At 56.8% G+C, this 20390-nt stretch overlaps 4 protein-coding genes across 4 annotated transcripts; 1 reads left to right on the plus strand and 3 right to left on the minus strand.

The window, feature by feature from the left end:
* Positions 1-3851, minus strand: POLR2G (RNA polymerase II subunit G). The gene is made up of 8 exons (XM_065407936.1): positions 3726-3851; positions 3022-3131; positions 2494-2653; positions 1473-1523; positions 1309-1374; positions 964-1035; positions 522-555; positions 1-221 (listed from the first exon to the last, which is right to left on the minus strand). The coding sequence occupies exons 1-8, from the start codon at positions 3735-3737 to the stop codon at positions 208-210; spliced, it is 519 nt and encodes a 172-aa protein (XP_065264008.1). The 5' UTR covers positions 3738-3851; the 3' UTR covers positions 1-207.
* Positions 3852-5616: 1765 nt separating this feature from the next.
* Positions 5617-10649, minus strand: LOC135881365 (5'-3' exonuclease PLD3-like). The gene is made up of 10 exons (XM_065408006.1): positions 10555-10649; positions 9826-10016; positions 9387-9570; positions 9169-9283; positions 8861-8988; positions 8295-8495; positions 7864-8003; positions 7205-7370; positions 6428-6527; positions 5617-6147 (listed from the first exon to the last, which is right to left on the minus strand). Exons 1-10 carry the CDS (start codon positions 10621-10623, stop codon positions 5954-5956), a joined length of 1488 nt encoding a protein of 495 aa, XP_065264078.1. The 5' UTR covers positions 10624-10649; the 3' UTR covers positions 5617-5953.
* Positions 10650-11713: 1064 nt separating this feature from the next.
* LOC135881567 (ral guanine nucleotide dissociation stimulator-like) lies at positions 11714-15533 on the minus strand. The gene is made up of 4 exons (XM_065408228.1): positions 15444-15533; positions 12129-12461; positions 11780-11878; positions 11714-11719 (listed from the first exon to the last, which is right to left on the minus strand). Exons 1-4 carry the CDS (start codon positions 15522-15524, stop codon positions 11714-11716), a joined length of 519 nt encoding a protein of 172 aa, XP_065264300.1. The 5' UTR covers positions 15525-15533.
* Positions 15534-16451: 918 nt separating this feature from the next.
* ZBTB3 (zinc finger and BTB domain containing 3) lies at positions 16452-20361 on the plus strand. The gene is made up of 2 exons (XM_065407951.1): positions 16452-16479; positions 17511-20361. The coding sequence occupies exon 2, from the start codon at positions 17563-17565 to the stop codon at positions 18958-18960; it is 1398 nt and encodes a 465-aa protein (XP_065264023.1). The 5' UTR covers positions 16452-16479; positions 17511-17562; the 3' UTR covers positions 18961-20361.
* The last annotated feature ends 29 nt before the right edge of the window (positions 20362-20390 follow it).

The following is a 20390-nucleotide window of genomic DNA, read 5'->3' on the forward strand; positions in this document are numbered from 1 at the left end:
TGCTTTATTAAAGGAACTTTTATTGGAGGTGAAGGAGGAAGCTCTGGTCCATCAGCCACCCCCCAACTCCCAGCTGCTGAGTGGAGGGGAGTGGATCCGTACACTATAAATACAGCAGTAGGTGCAGGGAGCAGGTCTGGCCTGGATGCAGCTCAATTGCTTCCCAACTGGAGCCCAGACATGCAGCGAGAGGGATGGATTTGTATTTCAGCTCACAAGACCTGAGTGAGAAACACAGAGAGGAGGTTGAAACCAAGAGCAACCAGAGCCCTGACCCCCCGGAGGTGCAACTCAGCCCCTTCCCCTCACCCTAATCTCCCCCACCCCCCGAGGGGAGACGTCCACACTGTCCCCAGGGGACGTGTCAAGCACTCCTATGGCAGAGACTGAGAGCACTTACTTCTAGTGCAACAGCCAATGCTGCAGAAACATTCTGGAGTAAAAGATCCACCCAAGCCCAATGTGAACTCAGCCAGCCCAGCCCATCTGGTTACTCCCCCCAGCCTACAGAGAACACTCACCCAGATAATCATCCATAAGGGAGCCGATGGCAAACTGCAAACCAAACAGAGAGATTAGTGCGGCAGCAAAGAGACTGTGTGAGTTGCCCCTGCCTGCGCACCACTGCTCACCCCCAGCATTCTAGCACCCCCTTGTGGGAGAGATGGGGAAGGAACAAGCCAGCCCTCCTGCCCCACTCCTTACAGCTCCCAGGCTAGGAGCTCCCCCACAGCCAGCCCTCATGCCCTGCTCCCTACAGTGCCCCTTGCTGGGAGAGGCTGGGGTGGAGTACCCAGGAGCTCCTGCCCTGTTCTTTGCTGAGAGCTGGGGATCTGTGTGTGTACACACACACACACACACACACACACACACACACACACACACACACACACACACACACACACACACACCCGTATTTGAAGGAGGCATCAAAGACTCACAAAGGAGGCATCAAAGACTCACAATGTCATTCTTATCCACTCTGGTCCCCACGATTTTCAACCGGATCTCATCATCCTGCTGGATCACAATGTCCTAGAGACATGCAGCACTAGAGTGAGACCCATTTACGAGCTTCCTCCCCTTCTCAGACAGACAGAGGCAGAAAAGGCTAAACACAGAGTTGCACTTAACTCCAGTAAGTAAAGTATGTCTGATATGGGGAAAGCAAAATTCTCCCCCACCATCCACAAGCCTGCTCCACAGGTCTCCCTTGCCCCCAGCTGGGTCTCCCTCCCTCTCCAGACACCTCCACTACCCACATTACACCCCAAGCTCCTTGCAAAGCACCATCCACCCAGGACTCACCTCGTCCACTGTCTTGTAGCAGGGAGGGTTGGAGTTTGGGTCAAACTCCATCTCAGAGGGAATGGACTAAGAAGAGAACAGGAGTCAGTGAGGGAGGAGCTCCCCAAATATCACCCCACCCCTAACCTGTTCCCCAAGCTCCCCCTCCCCAGCACCCCGCTTACATGTCGAGATATGAAGCAGGACATGGGCCCGATCTCGGTGAAGAGCCCAACCTGTAGGAAGTGAAAGCAGTGATTCCATTAGCACATAGACATGGGAGTTATCCCGGTCTCCCACCAATAGCCACACCCACCTCCAGCCCCGAGACACCCACTGCTCACACCCTGGCACCCAGACACCACAGTCAGAGGCAGAACAGCCCTTGCACATCCCTTCCTGATCTGCTCTGGGGCTCCTAGATCCTTAGCACAGGGGACACCCCACGGTCTCAAACCAGGGACCCACCCCCTGGCTTAGCTCCACGAATCCCCCTGTCCATCTCTTTCCTTCATGAGCCTCAAGGAGAACAGGATTGTTTGCATTGGCCACAACACTTGTAACTCAGCATTATGACAATGACTATAATCTCATGCTTCAGATCTTCAGCCAGTCACTTGCAGGGGTCAGGAAGGAACATTTTCCTCCCAGTGCACAATCTGGGTTGGGTTGGGGTAGGATGGCCCCCCTCCCACCCACTCCCGGGTGGGTCCCCCACTGCACCTTCCTCTGAAGCATCAGAGATCAGCCACTGCTGGAGATGGCTCAATGGGCATGGTGGGCCAGTGCTTTGAGGTCCAGAGAATCCTCTTTCTAAATGCCTGGCTGGGGCACCATGCTCAGATCACCAGACTTGGGGCAATAAGGAATTTTCCCCCACCAGTCAGATTGGCAGGGACCTTCAGAGCTTTTTGCCTTCCCTTGTAGCATGGTATGTGGGTCGCTTGCTAGGATCATCTGGGCATATCTTGCCAAATCAATTCCCTGCCACTGCAGGGCCTTCTGGCATTGGTGGCTGCTCAGGCTCTCCTGTTCTCTGCCTGGGGCTCACAACAATTTAGTCACTGAAGGACTCAAGTGAGTAAATTCAATGCAGGGGTGTCCAGGTGAGATTCTCTGGCCTGTGTTATACAAGATGATCTAATGGTCCCTTCTGACCTTACACTCCCTGAATCCACACACACACACCCCGCAACACCGTGTTACCTTGTTGACCTGCGTCACTACGGCATCCACCACCTCACCCTTGAAGGGCCGGAAGACAATGGCCTTGTACTTGACGGGGTAGAGCACGAAGCCACGGCCCGGCTGGATGACGCCTGCCCCAATGTTGTCAATGGTGGTGACTGCAATGACAAAGCCGTATCTGGGGGAGAGTGGGAACCAGCTCTGTTAGAGAGTGCCAAGGCAGAGGGAACGGGCCAGAGAAGGAGCGGGACTCCAAGGTCCTGTTATGGAGGAAGCTTCCCACACTCACCCCAGGGGCTAGTCTTAGGGTCCCTCCAAAACAGCAACCCCCCTCCTTTTCCAACTCCCACTTCTTCCTTCCATGCATCTGCACCTGACCTGGATCTCCCACCTCCTCCCTCCGTTCCCACAACCCCACTGCTTCCCACTCCCTCCACACACACATTGCCATCACCCCCAGCCTCGTTACTTCCATCCCTACCCTCCACTGGCTGCACCCTCCAATCCCACAATGGTCTATCCTCCATACTCTCCTGCCCTACTCACTTGCCCGTGCAGGTCCCCTCCACCTCTGTGAATAGCTTCTGCTTGACAGTGTTGAGGAGATTGGGCCCAAAGTACCGTGGATGCAGCAGGATCTCGTGCTCCAGGGAGATCTATGGAAGCAGGAAAAGGGGGTGAGGGGGCAAAGGAGAGACCTGTCACCGAGAGGGGAAGGGATGCAACCATCAGCCAAACCCTCCCTCCCCCATCTCACGGCAGACTGAGCAGTGCACGATGGGGCAGGGCCCTAGTGCCCCCTGGGGCAGAGGGAACAGTGGCTGCTGAGACCCCTGGATTTGGGGGGAGGTTCCCCAAGGCACAGGGAATGGTGCATCCTGGGGCCCTGGATGGGTGAGGGGAGAATGCCTCCTGGGGCCGAGGGAGCAATGCATGCTGGGTCCCCAATGGGGAGTGGGGGCAGGAGAAGGCGGCTAATGCACCTGGGGGGTTGCTTCTGGGAGGGGGGTCGAGGAGCAATTGACTCCTGGAAAGAGGGCTGGGGGACAGCTGACCGGGGGGGGGGGGGAGGCTGTCCAGACCCGGCCTGGCAGGGGAAGCAGCTGACCCCCGGGCGGAGGACTGTCCAGACCCCGGGGGGCGGGGGGGAAGGATGTCCAGGCCCCGGCGGGGGGGGGGGGGGGGCAGCTGATCCTCGGGGGGGAAGCTGACCCCGGCGGGGGTGTCCCGGAGTGGGGCCCGTCACTCACGTGATAAAACATCTTCCAAGCGGGTCAGGAGCGAGGACCGGCAGGAACCCACCACAATCCCCTCCTCGCTCTCCTTCCGCCACTCTCCCCGAGCTCCTCCCTCACTGCTCCACGGGAGCCCCGCCCCTCAAAGAAACAGAAACCTGTAGGGTTCTGTGCGCATGCGCTCCTGCAGTCACAGCGGCGCCTAAGTATGATGGCAGCCGCCGAGCGAGCGGCTGCCGCGCTGGCCAGAGGACGCCAGGGGGAGCTCGGGGCCTGGCCGGTCAGAGAGAGTAGGAGGGAAACCGTGATTGACATCGCGAAGGGCGGGGCGCAGTGATTGACAGGAGGCGAGTTATACCAAATCCCGTTTTATTGGGCAGTCAGGTACAAAAATAAACTCTGGAAAGCGACACACCCCTCCCACGTGCCTGAGTCAGCAGCTCCCGCCCCCAGCACCGCCCAGGCTGCCCCCCCCCCAAGGTCGTGGGAGCTCTGTAATTCCTCCCCCAAATCCCAGTCTGAGACCCCCCCATCCCCAAAATCTATCGCCAACCACGATTGACCCACAAGACCTCACCCCCTGAATCCCCACTCACAGGGAGCCACCCCCTTCAACTCCCTGAAATTCACCCACCAAGGGGGCCATGATACCCCTGCAACAAATCCCTGATCGTGGCTCCTGGGAGTCGAGTTCAGGGGGCTGCCCCTCACAGTATGTCACAGCTTTCCGTTGCCCACCCGTCCCCCAGCACACCCCACTCTATCTATACAGAACCCCCCACCACCACTTCCCATTCCCCGCACACACCTCGCATCGTGGTCTGAGAGCACCAAGTGCTCAGATCCACACATACACGTATGGACCCTGACCCACATTAAACACACACGCTCAGCCCCCTAAGCCACTTCTCTAAACTAGTGCAATATCCTCTATGGTAAGCAATACAATAAATGGATCAGCAGTCCTGGAAAGAGGGGGAGACCCTCTCTGAGCCCTACCCCACCCCATGGGAGACTGTCTCTGAGCCATAATCACCCTGCCCCAGAGGAGACTCTATCAGCTCACAAAGAGATGGGAGACCTTTGGAGATCTACAGCCCTTGGCACTTTGAGACCAAGACCCTGTGGTCAAGGGACAGATTAAACCCAAACATTTTGCATTTAAGTGCCTTTAGGTGGCTGTGGCTCTTTGTTCCTCTAGCCCCTATGGCCACAGCTGTAGCACCCAGCTCTCGGTGCTGGCTGTATCACTCTCCACACACCAAACTGTATTCTCTAAATCTGCATCGGTTCAACCGCTAAAATGGCATCACAGCTGGCAGGGCCACAGGACAAGGGCCCAGGCCCCTGCAATACAGCAAGCCACATCTAGCCATGAGGCACTGCTGCAACCAGCCCCTCCATTCAGCCCTGGGCAGTGCCACTTTGCACTGGCTTGCAGCCTATGAACTACTTTTGTTCCTATTTCTTCCTGTCACTTCCCCAAGACCTATTTTCCTCCCCCAGCCCTGAGTGCAGGAAGCAGGTTCCAATCCAGCACCTGTAAGCGGGACCCACCTAAAAAAAATACCCGTCATGAAACTGGAGAATTTCAGTTCCCAAATAAAATTTAAGGCTAGCTCCTCTCCCTGTGAAGGTGCCCATCCCTTCTGGGAGAGGGTTTTAGACCCTGAGACCATAGGCACTGAGTTGTTTTTCTCGCTGCTTGCTTCTCCCCCGATCCACCCTTCCCCCTCCCCCCCCCGAGACCCTCTTGCCTGCTGCTTGTCCTCTTTACCCTCCCCGGAGTGCCTCCCGTTAGTTACCGAACAGCTGTTCGGCGGCCAGCCACGGGCCCCATCCAATAGCTGTGGCTGGTGGGTGCTGAGCACCCCCCTTTTTTTTTTTCTGTCGGTGCTTGAGCCCCAGAGCACCCACCAAGTTGGTGCCTATGCCTGAGATTTAGCTAATGTCCACCTGCCAGGGCCCCACACCCCCAGCTTCAGAGTGTAGCCAGGAGGCAAGCACCACGGCACTAGTGCTGACAAGTCACATGCTGGCATCCAGGGCCCCCTCGGGTGTTTCATTGCTGCTGCCTGCACTGGTCCTTCTTTGGCTAGTGGGATCCCTCCCGGAGCAGGGGGGGAGCAGAAGCAGTCTGGTGCAAGCTGCCACAGCGCTGGATTTCCAAGGGAGGCTGCATATGTACATCCAGCTGAGGAGAGGTCCTGGGCCTGGCCCAGCATTCGGGCGGGGAACTGCCCTCAGTTCTTGGTGGCACAGCTGGGCTTGGGGCTGAGTGGCTGTGAGTAGGGAGAGCTCCAGTCTCGATGGAACACAGCTTCCAGCTGCTCCCGCAGGGTGAGCTGGGTAACCCCAGGAGCAGCCTCACTCTGGTTGACGATCAGTCCCACCCCTGCAGTGTTGGTGAAGTAATCCTCAGACCAGTTTGAGGTGCCTGCCAAGAGAGGAGCAAACATCAAGTCTGCAGGGAATCAACACTGACTCATTCAGGGGCCCAATCCTGGCTAACACCCCTTCTCTGCTCTAAGCCACTGAACCCCACTCCCCTCCCAGTTCTGGTGAAGAACCCAGGAGTCTTGGCTCCCAAAACTCCCACCCATCACTGGACTTTGAAATGCTGTAACTGGTCCCAGTGATGGCTTCTCTGGCCTGCTTAGCCCATGATTCCAGACCCTTGGGCTGATCCCCCACCCCATAGCTGGGGAGGCACACACCAATGTAGGCCAGGCGGTCGGTCACCATGTACTTGTTGTGGTTGACACGGGAGAAGGGAATGAGTATCTCCTCAACCGATGTGGAGACAACAAAGAGTTTCTGAAAGAGACAAACACAAAGTCACCTTTGAGCCTACAGGTCTAGCATGTCCTGGTATAACCTACAAAGGATGGTTTAGGTTAAGAAATAAGTAGAAGTTAAGCTAACTTAGGCCCAAAACCTAAGTGTAGAGGAGTATGGGAAACTGACATTGCTAGTGTGAGAAAGTTAGAGATAAGCTGGAGATACCATGTTATGAGAAAGTAAGAGTTAGCAAGGACACAACCCTGGATGAGCAACGTAATTATTCCAGTGTAAGTTTATAGTGTAGACCTGGCCTAAGATTGTAGTACTGTGTAAGTGATAATGGCGTGCCTGTTTGCTTATCTAAGGATTTTTCTTTTTAATAAAGTTTGGTTGTAGCATTCAAAGTGTCACCTAGTGGTCCTCTACTAAATACATTTTCTGTAATTGACTAGAGGCTCAAAACTGAAAACTAAGATGGTTTTATTGCACTTTAGCTTTAACAACTTAATATTAATTGGGAACTTTTCAACACAAAGGTTGAAAAAAGATTACACAGGTAATCTGTGACCCCTTGCCAATGCAGGGCACTGACATAGAGAGAACTTCCTACCAGCTGGCCCCTGGGCTGAGTCATGGAGTGGAAAGGTCCCCCAGCCAGCCCCAGCCCCAGGCACTTCAGGTCCCTATTCCTGCACCACTCCAGGACTCACCACTTCGATCGGGCAGCCCAGAGGCTCCCGGCTGAGGACACTGAGCGACTCCAGGAACAGAAACATGGACTGGTCCGAGTGCTGCCAGCAGCTAATGAGCAACCTCACCTTCACGTGCCTGTTGCAGGCCGCAGCACGCAGGGCATCATCAATGACCGGCCAGAACCTGGAGGGCAGCCCAAGGAGACCAGGTCAGGGGACAGGACACCTCACATACAACAGCCCCCCAGCCATAGCCCCCCAAATGCCAAGACCCTGGGCCACAGCCTCACAACTGCTCAGCCCCTGGGTCCCAGCCCTCAGGCCATGGTCTCCCAACTGCCCACCCTCTGGGTCAGTGCCACCCAACTGCCCTCCCCTCTCCCCAACCAGCCCAGTCCCCAGGTCATGGCCCAGCCCCCCCATCTGCCCAGCTCCCCAATAACAGCACCCCACCTTGCCCACCCCCAGCCATTTATCTGACATTCACTACTGCCAGCCTGTGTCTGGCCCTCCATCTCTCCTCCCCACCCTCACTGTCTGCAGAGCCCAGGTTGTCCCTGCTGCCAGCCTCATGGGGGAGGATAGCACAGGACTCCCAGCTGTGTCTAGAAGAGACAATGTCAGGGGAGCTGACTGCCTGAACCCCACCTTCAGCCTGCACATCCTGTGTCCCCCACCTCTTAGGCTGGCAGAAGGTGCACTGGGGCACATAGTCCATCACCGAGATGTAGACAAAGGCCTGGGCATCCTGGATGGTGCTGACAATGGCTGTGAGGTCTGGGGTTCGGCCAGTGGAGCAGAGGGCGGGAGGGGAGCTCTGCAATACAAACAAACACAGGTACAGAAACAGGCAGGACGTGTGTCAGCACAGAATCCAGGAACGAATGACGGGGCCTTCTGGGGCCCAGAACCCCACAGGGTCAGTGTGTGCCACAGCACAGACTCTGGGGAGTGAGTAACAGGGCCTCCTGAGAAAGGGAGAGGCCCCTGGCAGAGAGTCCTAGGTGGCTGCCCCCCATGCACTGGAGAGCCATCCAGGCCAGCCCCAGAGTCCAGGAAGCAGCCACGATGAGCTGCCTGACCCGACAGAGCCTACTTGGACACTTACGGAGAGGTACAGTTCTGCACTGCTGCCATTGAGCTGCAGCTTCAGGGGGCGGCTGAGGCTGGACTTCGCGGAGACATAAGCCGGCCACACCGTCGGGAGTGAGGCCCCCTGCCCTCCCAATGCACGGTACATGGCGAAGATCCGGTGCAGGTCACCAGCCACACAGCTGCAGTTGTAGAGCACAGCACCCAGCTCCTTTACCTGCAAGGCAGGGGTGTTTGGGAACAGCCACGCAGCAAACATGACCTTGCCCCAGCTCCAACAGGAGCCCCAGGCTGAACTCTAAACCCCAGGAGAGTGAGTGCAGCCCCAGTGGGCAACCAGCCACACTGCCCAATGCCCAACTCCAACATGAGCCCTAGCTCCAGTCCTAACCCTGCCCCACAGGGACCCAGGAGTGAGCTCCAGTCCCTGTGAGCACTCAGTCCCCCTGCGTGCCCCCTGCAGTACCTGTGTCAGTGAGCGCCAGTCCCTGTGAGCACACCTCCCCTCTTTCCACACCCTCCCCCGAGTGCCAGTCCCTGTGAGTAACCTCCCCTCTGTCTGCCCTCTACCCGCTGTGGTACCTGTGTCAGCGAGCGCCAGTCCATGTTGGCGCTGCCAATGTAGACGTGCTTGCCATCCACCACCCAGAACTTGGTGTGCACAATTCCTCCAGTCAGGCGCTCCAACTCCACATACTTTACGTCTGCACCTGCAGGGGGCACCAGCAGAACAGTGGCCATCACACAGAGACATCCTTTCCCGCTTCTCTCAGCCTGGCTATCCCAGCCCAGCTGGGTGGGGTCTTGTCTGCCCCTTTCCTAGGGCTGACACTTCCCCTCATGCCCCTATCCCCACCCAGGCTCGGGGGCGGTCCCGACCCCTATGTTACCATTGTTGGCCAGCTCCTCGGTGTCCCGGTCAGACTTCTGGGGGCTATTCACAGCAATGTTGAGCTTCACCCCCCGAGAAGGCAGGTCCCGCAGCTTCTCCAACACCTGCCTGCCCTGCAGGGAGCAGCATGAGTGTTATGGCTTAGCAACCCCTTCCTTCCCTCTCACCCCAGAACAGGAACGGATAAGGGCTTCCTCCGCCTGTGCCGAGCCCCACCTGCCAGGATGAGGGTTCTTCCTCCTGCGTGTCTGAGTCCTGGAGAGTGAAGTAGAAAGCTGCGATGTCCACAGAGTGGTTGGCAGCATCCAACAGGTCCATCCAGGCCTGGAAAATGGGGAGGTGGCTGGGGCTGGAGTGGTTGTAATCCAGGCCCACAGGGATGCTTTCCACCAGCACCAAACTGCAGCAGTCACAGAGAGAGAGGAGAGATGGGCAGGGTTAGGAGACGGACACCTCAACAGGGATAGCGAGGGCATCAGCACTTGCCAGGACAAGCAGAGACCAGAGCAAAATCCAGCTCCCTTCCACTCCAAGCATCTGCTGAGTCCGAGGGCAAGCACAGCCATCTGCTACCGCCTGCAGAGTCTGTGCTGTCACTATGTGCTTCTGCCCACCACCTCCCGTGTAACAGCCTGCCCCCTGCAGGATCCCTTACCTGCACTGTGGGCTGCACTCCTCCTCTGGCTCTCTCCACAGGCTGGCGACATGGCTCCAGCCCAGCTGCCACTGCTCCATCAACCCCAGGACAGAGACAGGGCTGCTGTGCTCCCACAGGAACCAACCAGAGAAGCCCAAGATGAGTAGGAAGGGAAGAAGGATGCAGCAGGTGGAGGAGAAAAGGAAATGCTAACAAGAGAGAGAATAGCGCTTAGTGGGGAGCCCTGCCTGGGCAGGAACCAACATAACAAAGGGACACTTCTCCAGGAGCCCCATGGACAAGGACCCATATCTGTGTCCATCCAACCCTTCCAGGGACAGGACGGGGGCTGGTTGGACCAGCTCTGCTCTCTTCCAAGTAGTAGTGTCCAGAACCCGATGCAGCAGAGAAAGGTTGCTGAGCACAGTGCTCTCCATGGCAGGGAATGTTCCATTCAGCAGCGGTTGAGCCAATGATGCCCTCCTACAGGCCGAGACTGCCCCCCAGCCAGTGTGAGAAGGCAACTCTGAGCTCTTACTTCCCTGCCTGTGGCATTAGGGTATGGCTCTGAGGGGAGCTGCCATGGCTGTCAGGAAATGGGTCAGCTGTTTAAAGGGAGACTATGTTAGGCACCCAGCGTGGAGGGGCAAGGAAGGGAGTCTGGTGCTACAACTAGACATGAAGCAGGGAGCTCAGCACATAGACTGCCTGGACACTCCAGTGCAGAGGTGTGGATCTCTCCTTTACCTTGCTCGGCTTCCCTGGGTTCTTGGGTCTGGGGGCTGGTGACCTGAGTGCTGCAGTTTCTGTCCACATCGCCAAGCTCGGTGTTCCATGGGCAACGTGCCGCACCCTGGGAGTATCTGTCTCTGTCAGAACTGGAGTCCCAGGTGCCACACTCCGCAGTCTGGGAGCTGCACTCTGCCACCTGGGGGTGCTGATCTGCGCTCTGTCCTGCAACCTGGGGGCCCCACCCTGTAGCCTAGGGAGACTGCTGGCTGCCCCGCTTTGCAGCCAGACGGCTGTGCCCTGCAGCCTGAGGGTGTTGCTGGCCGCTTTGCCCTGCAGCCTGGGGGCCGTGATCTCCGTGACAGTGGCTGTCTCTGAGCTAGGCAGCGCAGTCTCCAGCACCTGCAGTTGGGCTCTCTCATCTCTGAACTCTTGCCAGTCCAGGTTCAGCTTCTGCAGTGGGAGACAGCCAAGCCAAAGGGTGGTCCTTAGCCTGGTTGAGAGAGAGGCAGCCCCCAGTCCCCAAGCATTGTCCCTCTGGTGCAAGGATAAGAATGGCCTAAAACAGCACTGAGCAATAGAGGGGTACAAGTTGGGGCAGGGGGGGCTGCAGAGCCTGAGACCTGGGATCAGCCACTACCTGTGCCTAATGTGAGGGTCTGCTAGCCAGCCACAGTGAGGCTGCTCCACGCCCCACCTAGAGTGGGCTGGGTGGCATCAGCAAGAGCCACAACCCAAGACCCCTATTACTCATGGGAGGGCCAGACTGTCCATGGAGCTACAGGGCTCAGGGGGGCAGGGAATGGGATATGGGGCTTTCACTGATAAGCGCCCCAGCTCTGATCCAGTCCCAGTGCATAGGGATTGGCTGGATCAGTCAGGTCGGGTGTGGGAGATGGGGCCTTTTGCTGCTTGAAGGCATCATCTCCGATCCAGCCTCAGCATCAGGGAGGACTGGTTGGCTCAGGAGGCTGGGGAATAGGACACGGGGCCTTTTCTCTCTAGGGGGTGCTGGCTCCGATCCAGCCCCAGATCAGTAGTGACTGAAACCCATTCTAATCTGATAGCTGTTTGCTGACCCCAGTCCATCAGGCAGATGTCCCCAGCACAACTGTTCCTGACTGGTCCCATTGTGGGCAGCCTCAGCAGAAGGAACTGTGGACACAGAACACCCCTCTCACCTCTAGGGGGAAATCCAGGATGGCTGAGGCATAGGGGCTAGAGAAGGGAGGGACCACATTACCTCTTTCTCCCCTGAGCTCTCACTTCGGGTGGGGAAAAGCTCCTCCTTTTCTTCATCCTCCTCTGAGATCTGCAGCCTCTTCAGCCTCACATAGGGTGACTGGAAGGGAAACAAAAATAGCCAGATATCAGCTCTGCCAGAGGCTGCACAGTCCCTGAGAGACGCTACATGGGGCTAATGGAGACAGCGGCCCATCTGCATAGGTCTGTACAGCACCAAACCTCCTATCCCTGTGGAGCACTGGGAGGGGCTAACCCACCAGTAACAGCTAGGGGTGAGGGAGAATGGGGGAGGGGATCACTCCAGACCCAGACATGCAAACCAACATAGACAAGACAGAGCGACTCACCAAGTGAGCATCTTGGTCCAGTGCCACCCATCTATTGCTCCTGGAAGCCTCCAGCCTTGCTGCTGGCTTCCGGGAGAGGCCTCTCTTCATCGCGGTCCTGGTGGGTTCATCCTTGAGCTGGGGCAGTGGAGGCTCCCTGGTTAATATTGGCAAGGGCTCCAGGGCTGACCCAGCCGAGGGCTCCATGGCTGGCACGGGGGTAGGATCACTGGCTGGAGTGGGCGATGGATCCCGGGCCGGAGTGAGATGCAGTTTGTGGGCCTTGATGCTGGCCCGGGGCTGCAGAACGAGGGGAAAGCTCCCTCCCTCAGCACTGGGCACCTCGCTCAGGACCTGTAGAGGAGTGTGGGGCCTTGGTTAATATTCCTCTCCCAGGTAGAATAGGAGCTGGACACTGACGCTGGGAGCTGCCCACATCTGCAGGCTCAATTTCATCAGAATTACAAATTAACAAGGGATTGTAGTTTACAGCGCTGTTAATCCTCATTACATTTGGCACTTTACCTAAAGCCTCAGCTCCTGTAAGAATTGCAGCTTGCCCTTAAAAAAGAATAAGTTTCTAGCCCTCATGATTGCAGAGAAAAGCTTGAAAACATGACCCAGGTATGCTCCTAACAGTCCCTAGGTGTGTCCTGGGCATGACCCTAAGAGCTCAAATGAAAAGGAACATACATTTATTCTTGTTTTTAAATTTCATTATTTCTTGGGGCTGGTCAGAGGTGAACTGGTCCTTTAAGGGGGAGGAGGGGCTCAGCCTCACTTGTGCTAAACTTAGCCCACTTCCCCAGGCGAAGGGAATGACACCAGGGGACCCTGACAATGGCATGTAACTAGAAACCAGGCCTGCTGGGGAACATAAGGGGCAGCCACAGAGTGGTTGGGTAGGCATATGTATTTGTTGAGGAATAAGTCTAAATTGCAGGGAATAGAAGCTTATTAGGAGGGCTGAACTGCTATAAGCAAGCGAAAGCCCAGATAAACTGAAAGAAGGGGGAGGTTTTATAGTACTAAACCACCCCCAGAAGAGCAATACTGTGAAAACACCAGCTGTGGTGGGTGGTTTGATGTGAGATGGAAGAAAAACTGAGACAGTGGCAGGGCCTGAAGCCAGACTGTGTAACCCTGCTACCTGGCCCGCCTCTTGATTGGTTAGTGGTTTTGGGGTTGGCAATACTGGATTTAGAACAGCGAGACTCTGTGCCTCAGGGTAATAAACCATCAGGAGGGAGAGGACACCAGGTGCCCAAACCTCTCTCCAGTATAGTCCCGTAATGGTGCTGGGTGAGAGACTTCCCCCAAGGTAACTCCAAATCCCAGGTAAGAAATTGCCCCTTGGGGCTGAAAGCTTGTTCTTGGCACAGAGGGGTGTTTTCTTTGTAAAATGAACTTTGGTCACTTTTCCTTGCCCTTTTTTTTTTTTTTTATCTTAAAACTTCAGTCCTCGCCCACCTGCAGTGGCTCTACAGGCAACTGAAGAGTTGGTGGGTTTGTGACACCACAAGTGACAAGGAAGTGAAACCTGACTCTCTGAGCAGAGAGAGGGTTTTTATTCAGGCTGTTTAAAACCTTCAGTGAATTGCTGACATTTTTTTCACTCCAACACTATGGCAAGGGGAGCTCCAAGGCATAGGGAGGCAGCGTGTTTTAGTGGCTAGGTCACTGGATTAGGGTATAGTCCTGGGTCTGCCAAAAACATGACCTTGGGCAAATCTCTCTGTTTCCCCTCCCAGCCTTTGTCGAGTAGAGTACAGGGTGAGCTCTCCAGGGCAGGGAGTGGCTCTTGCTGTGTGTTGACAAAGCACCTGTCTCTGCAGAGTCCTGATATTGGCTGGAGTCTAGGCAATACAGTGTCACAGATTTTAGAGCCAGAAAGGACCATTCTGATCATGTAAACTGACCTCCTGCATAGCACAGGCCAGAGAACCTTGTACAGTAGTTCCTGCCTCAAGTCCAGAACTAGCACTGGCTGGAGATTTATTAACAAAACACTTTGGCCAAAAAATGTCAGAATTCCGACTGTTCCAGAAAAGGTTTTGGGTTTAATGAATTTCCTGCCCTGAGGGGGAAAAAATGTCAAGGAGGAAAAACAAATTGGGAAGTTGCTGAAGTATCCCACTCTCAAAACAAAGTTCTGTTTTTTGTTTTGAAAAGTAACTTCATTTACACTGAAAAAAAGATGGAGGAAGAAAAGTCACAATTCTCAAAAGGAAGCAGTTTGATTAACACAAAGCAAAAAAAAATTCAATTCATGACTTTGGCCTGATGTGCAAGAGGGTTTTTACTCTTGAAAATTCTCAAAATCACTTCCCACTCAACTGTACCCCATAATGTCTGGTTGAGCGAAAGCAGAACTAGAAAAATCATCCAGTCATAATTTAAAGACTGCAGGTGATGAGCAATCCACCACGAGGCTGGGTAAATTGTTCTAATGGTTAATTACACCCCCTGTTAAAAGTGCCTTTCTTCTAGTCAGAGTCTTCAGCTCCCAACCATTGGATTGCATTCTGCCTTTGACAGCTGCTGTTAGAACTCTCCTCCCTGTGCACGCAGTTACAGATTGTCATCAATTTTCTTTTGGATTAAACAATAAACCGCCTACTAGCATGAGACTAAGGCCTGGTCTACACCTAAAACTTGGCTTGATCTAGCTGCCTGCCTCGGGGTTGTGAAAAAGTCACACGCAGGAGACAGTTAAGCTGACCTAAGCCTTGGGATAGACCTCACTAGGCTGCTGGAAGGGAGGATTTATTACAGCGACAGACCCAGCCATTCGGTGGAACCCCACGCAGCGCTGGAGCAAGCGGGGATGTCACTCACAGCAGGGGAGCTGCATGCACCGGTGCTGCTGTGCTGTCGAGCAGGCACAGCCTAGAGCAGCGCAGCTTTTCCACAACTTGACTCTTTCTTGCCCGGGCCCCTCTTCCTGTTCTGCCCTTGCCCAGCGCTCGGGGGTCCTGGCGCTATGACAAACTCTCGGACCGCGCGCGTCACCCACCGAGCGGCACCAGCTGGGGTGGGGGGAGGAGCCCCGGCATTGCTGGCCCCGCAGGCCGAGCTCCGAGTGCCAGGTTGCTCCAGGGGGGCCCAGAGTCCTCAGCCGAACGCGCCGGCCGGGTTGGGGAGGCGCCCCGCGGGGCCGTGGTGCTGGCTGGGTCGGGGGGCGCCCCGCCGGCCGGAGCCTGCCCCCCCCCGCCCCTAAAAGCCGCTGAGGGCCTGGGCGGCAACGGCCGCGCTCAGAGCCGGGGCCGCCCAGCCCGACCCGCGGGGCTCCCCGCCCCCTCGAAGCCCCCCCGCGGGGGCGCTCCCTGCTCTCACCGGCTGCTCCGCGCTACTCTGCGCCAGGCGCGTGGAGCGCCTCACGGGAGTCTCCGCGCGCAGCGACCCCCGTCTCCTCATGCCGGGCGGGCGAGTGGCGGGGAAGGAAGAGGCGGGCCCGGCTCCCGCGCCCGTTGACATTCAAACCCCGGGGCTGGTTTGAAATGACAGCTGGCAACGCGCCGGCCTGTGCCGGCGGCGCGGCTCCCCCTGGCGGCCGACTCCCTGCCCTCCGGGGACAGGCGCCACGACCCCGAGCCGAGCCACAGGGAGCCGGGCCACGGCCGGGCCATAGCGGGAGGCGCCCCTCGGCCGCCGCAGCCCGGGGGAGGGGGGCAAGAACCCCTACGGAGCGGCCGGGATACTCCGTAGGGTATCTGCTGCCTCCCGCTGCCTGGTGCCCGAGGGGACTTCACGGACACCCCGAGGGGGGAGGAGACCCCGCCCCGCCAGGGTGAGGAGCGCAGGGCGGGGACTGGGGAGGGGGACACGGCTGAGGGATCGCAGCGAACAAATAACAAGAAAACAAACTATTCCTGCTCTGCCGCGCAACCTCGAGAGAACACAGTATAGCTCCCGCGTCGCTCACCCCGCCTCTCCCTCACGCACACCCCTCATCGGCTACTATGGAGACCGAAGTCCCGCCCCCACAGGAAATGGAGGGCCAGGTTATTCCACCAATCACCAGATGGGACTGGTGGAGTGACATCAGGCGTTGACCAATCAGTAGGAGGAGCCGGGTCTGTTGAGATGGCTGAAGGGCTGAGGAATATATTTCTGCGGCCAGTCAGCGAGCAGACCGTGAGCGTGACATTTTATGGTAAACCAATCAACTGATGAGTCGAGTTGATGGACGGGCGCTTCAAACTAATCGACGGGAATGGAGATTGAATGACAGCGGCCGGTATCCAATCTTCGGGGGAAACCGGAGACTGACAGTGATTCCGAGCCAATCAAGCAGCAGAGGTTGGAGAAGTGGCACAGGCAGACAGCAGGGGGCGGGAGTAGGCGGATCCTTTCAGGCCGCGGCTTTGTGGTGAGTGGGGATGTGGGGACTAGGGGGCAAAGAACCCCCTGAGCCGGGACTAGCCGCCCTCGCCTCCCCCCGCACCGGGACCCCCCGGCCCCGCTCCCCTCACGCGGGACCAGAATCGGCCCCTCCACCCACACCGGGGACCCCCGGCCCTGTTCCCCTCACACGGGACCAGAACCGGCCCCTCCCCCCACACCGGGACCCCCCGGCCCAGCTCCCCCCAACTGAGACAGGCGCTCTCTGGCCCTAGCCCCCTAAACCAGGATCCTCCTGAGCCCGGCTCCTCCCACCCCCCAATCAGCCCCCCGCCTGCCCCCCCCCCCTCCGAGCAGCCCTGGCCTGACCTCCCTCCCCTGGGACCCCCAAGTACCCCTCGCCTAGTTTGTGCTGTAATGTGGGGGGCAACCACCTCCTCCCTGCCCAGGCTTTCCTATCCAGGCCCCATCCCTAGAGCAGAGAGCCCCACGCCAGCCCTCTCCCCTCCCAGGTTAACACCCCTGCAGGCTCCTCTCCCATCTCAGGGTCACGTAGGGGAAGGTGACACAGGGCCATGTTAACACACACCACCCATGCTAGAATGAGGGATGCCTGCTCTAGCCAACAGCCAATGCTGGGGAATATTGGGGGGCACCAACTTCCAGCCCGACCCTGGGGCAGGGGCCCTGCGTAGGGGGGGTGATGGGAGCAGGGGCTTCTGGCTCCTGTAGACCACAGGAACAGGAGATTCTTGATAGGGTACTTTGCAGTGGGAGGGGGATAGAGAGGCTCAACATGAGGTGTGAGGGCCCACAATGGAACAGGCTGAAGGGGAAAGGGATGGGGGCGGGTAAGGGGCAGATAATGAAAGATGCAGGGCAAGTGAGGCCCCAGTAGAGCCCAAGAAGGAACAGAGCTCAGGCTGAGGCAGCAAGGGGACAGATATGAAGCATGAGGGACGGGAGCCCCTTATGGGGCCGTCTGGTGGGGAAGGGATGTTTCCTCACCCCCTTCATCTGCAAGGTAACTCTGATTCTCTCTCTCCCCCCCACTCCCAGGGGGCTCAGGGTTATGCCAACTGCTGCTCCATCCTCCTGACCTCCCTTCAGCATGGAGTTCCCTGACCACAGTAAGCACTTGCTGCAGAGCCTGCGAGAGCAGCGACACCAGGGCTTCCTCTGCGACTGCACCATCATGGTGGGCAACACCCAGTTCCTAGCACACCGGGCCGTGCTGGCCTCCTGCAGCACCTTCTTCCACATGTTCTACAAGGAGCGGCTGGACAAGCGGGATCTGGTCTGCATCAACAATGAGATTGTCACAGCACCAGCCTTCGGGCTGCTGCTGGAGTTCATGTACCAGGGCATGCTGGCCTTCAACGACACTCCAGTGGAGGATGTGCTGGCTGCTGCAAGCTACCTGCACATGAATGACATTGTCAAGGTCTGCAAGAAGAAGCTGCAGGCACGGGCACTGGCAGAGGCTGACAGCACTAAGAAGGAGGAGGACTCCCCAGCCAGCTCTGAGTTCCTGCCCAGCACCTCCAAGTGCCAGCTGCAGAGCCCTGAGGTCCTGCCACCACCTCTGCATCTGTGTGAGGCAGGAAAGAACAAGAAGGAGGAGTGGAAGAATAACCCCTTGGAGAAAGCAGGCTTCCAGCAGCCTCCAGCACCAACTGCAGACATGGCAGATACTACCCAGCCAGGCATGGAGGGCGACTCCCCCCGTGGCCCCGTCTTGGGTAGGCCTCTCCCCCCAGTCACTGCAGACGTTTCCCTGTCCAGCCCCAGCAGCTCCACCGAAACCATCTCCCACAGCTACTTTCCCCCAGGCAATGTGGCAGAGGCACCATCCAGCCTGGAAACCATCCCTGAGAGCTTAGCCGTGGAGCCACGGGTGGGCAACTTAGATGGCTTCTACCCCAAGGAGCTGGACAGGGGTCCCATCAAAGTGAAGGTGGAAGCCATTGTGATCTCTGATGAGGAGCCGGACACAGTGGAGCAGCTGGAGAGGCGGAGCATGGAAATGAGGATGGAGAGCATCTTCCAGAGGCCCACAGTGGAGGTGGGACCAGCTGGGGGCTGCAATCGCCACCCCGATGGCTTTGAGGAGCCCGGTGGCATAGAGGAGGTGTCCTCAGAGGGCGGCTTCCTTCCACAGGAGCATCTCCCCTACCACATGATCCCAGTGCCGGGTGGACAGGGCTACTCCAACATGGTGACACCGCCGCTGCATGAGCAGATGTACCTGCCAGAGTACGAGGCACACCCCAACTTCGGTATCTTCACTGAGGACGTCCCCACCTGCAAGACGTGCGGCAAGACCTTCTCCTGCTCCTACACACTGCGGCGCCATGCCACTGTGCACACGCGCGAGCGCCCCTATGAGTGCCGCTACTGCATGCGCAGCTACACCCAGTCTGGGGACCTGTACAGGCACATCCGCAAGGCCCACAATGAAGACCTGGCAGCCAAGCGCTGTAAACAGGATGTGGAGAACCCCTCGTAGTGAACCACATCTACCCCACCCAGGGATATAGGACAAGCCGGACGCTCCTCAGCAGTACAGGGAAAGCCTTTGGATTCTCTCCTGTAGAGATGGGTTGGGGGTGTGGTGAGGCCCCCCCAGATGCTAGCAGGGAATTTTGAACTCTAATCAGGAGCCACAGCGACCATAGAAACAGGGGCCTCACTCCAAACCAGCAGCTGCTCTGGTTCATGCCCTTGATCAGTCGTCTTCCTGCCCAAGCCACATGTACCACCTCCCTGCCTGCCGGAAGGAGTCGGTCATTTCTTATACAGGGTAGACCTGTGCTGGGCACACTACACTGGCCTTGCCCCCTTGGACTGCTGCCAGCTTTGTAAATAGTTTGGAAATAGCTGCATTGATCAGAATAATTTAAATTCTAACCAGGAAACACTTCCACATATATTTATGCTCAGAGTGGGTCACAGCAGCTGGGAGTTCAGACCCAGGACAGTATCTGACTGTCAGGGTTATTACCCTGAGCAGGAGCTCTGCACAGTGAGGGGTTTAGAGTGATTGCTTCAGAGTGAGTTTGAGCAGACACACAACCTTCACTTCCCCCACCATCCACTCCCAGCGCTGCCCCTTCTCTTGGTTGTTTTTAACTTGGGATAAATACTTATGCCCAGACAGACACACTCTCCTTGAAGGTTACTCTCATTCATCTTAATCCCCCTTAGACAGAGGCTCCACTTTTAGGGTTGTATTTTTAAGTAAACCATGGTTCTCTTTTCAAGAGGATATAAAGTGAGTTTTAAAAAAAAAATGGTTTCCCACCAATGGGGGTGGCCCTTCCAGCCCCCCAGGAATGAGCAGGGAGTAGCCCAACATCCCAGAGGATAAGTTCCCAGCAGCTATGAGGCTTTAGGGCCAACTAGCCCTTCTGCAAACCACCCAGGAAGGGACAAAAAGGTGAAAGGTGGGTTATTTGCATGGAATGGTTTGTACCAGTTTTGTCTGTGCTGCTAACTGTGGAGCTTTTGGGCGCAAGGGCAGATTGGTAGAAAACACCTAAAGCCAAGAAACCTGCTTGTGAAAACCCTCCTAAGGTTCCAGGCTAAGAGTTTCTGATTCCCATTGTTTTTAGTGTCATGGCAGCATTTGGGCCCCCGACTGCTCAAGACCACCCCATGGCCCTAGCTCTTTAAGCTCAAGTTGCCTCTCCCAGTCAATACATCTTTGTCCCCACACACTGCCCCAGCAGTGAATGCAGCAGGGTTCCTGCTCACTCTAGGGGGAGGGACAGACTCCACAAGCTGCTGTGCTGCTAAACTGTCCTCATATCAGCCCTTCTCCTCCACCTACCAAACCCAACAGCCCAGAGCAGCCATCTTTTATCTGACTCATCATTTGATCCTCTAAATATAAAGCCCAGAGTGAAAGTGCTTCTAGGACTCATTTCTGTACAAAGC

Source organism: Emys orbicularis, chromosome 7, assembly GCF_028017835.1.
Source record: "Emys orbicularis isolate rEmyOrb1 chromosome 7, rEmyOrb1.hap1, whole genome shotgun sequence".
Taxonomy (NCBI): Eukaryota; Metazoa; Chordata; order Testudines; family Emydidae; genus Emys; species Emys orbicularis.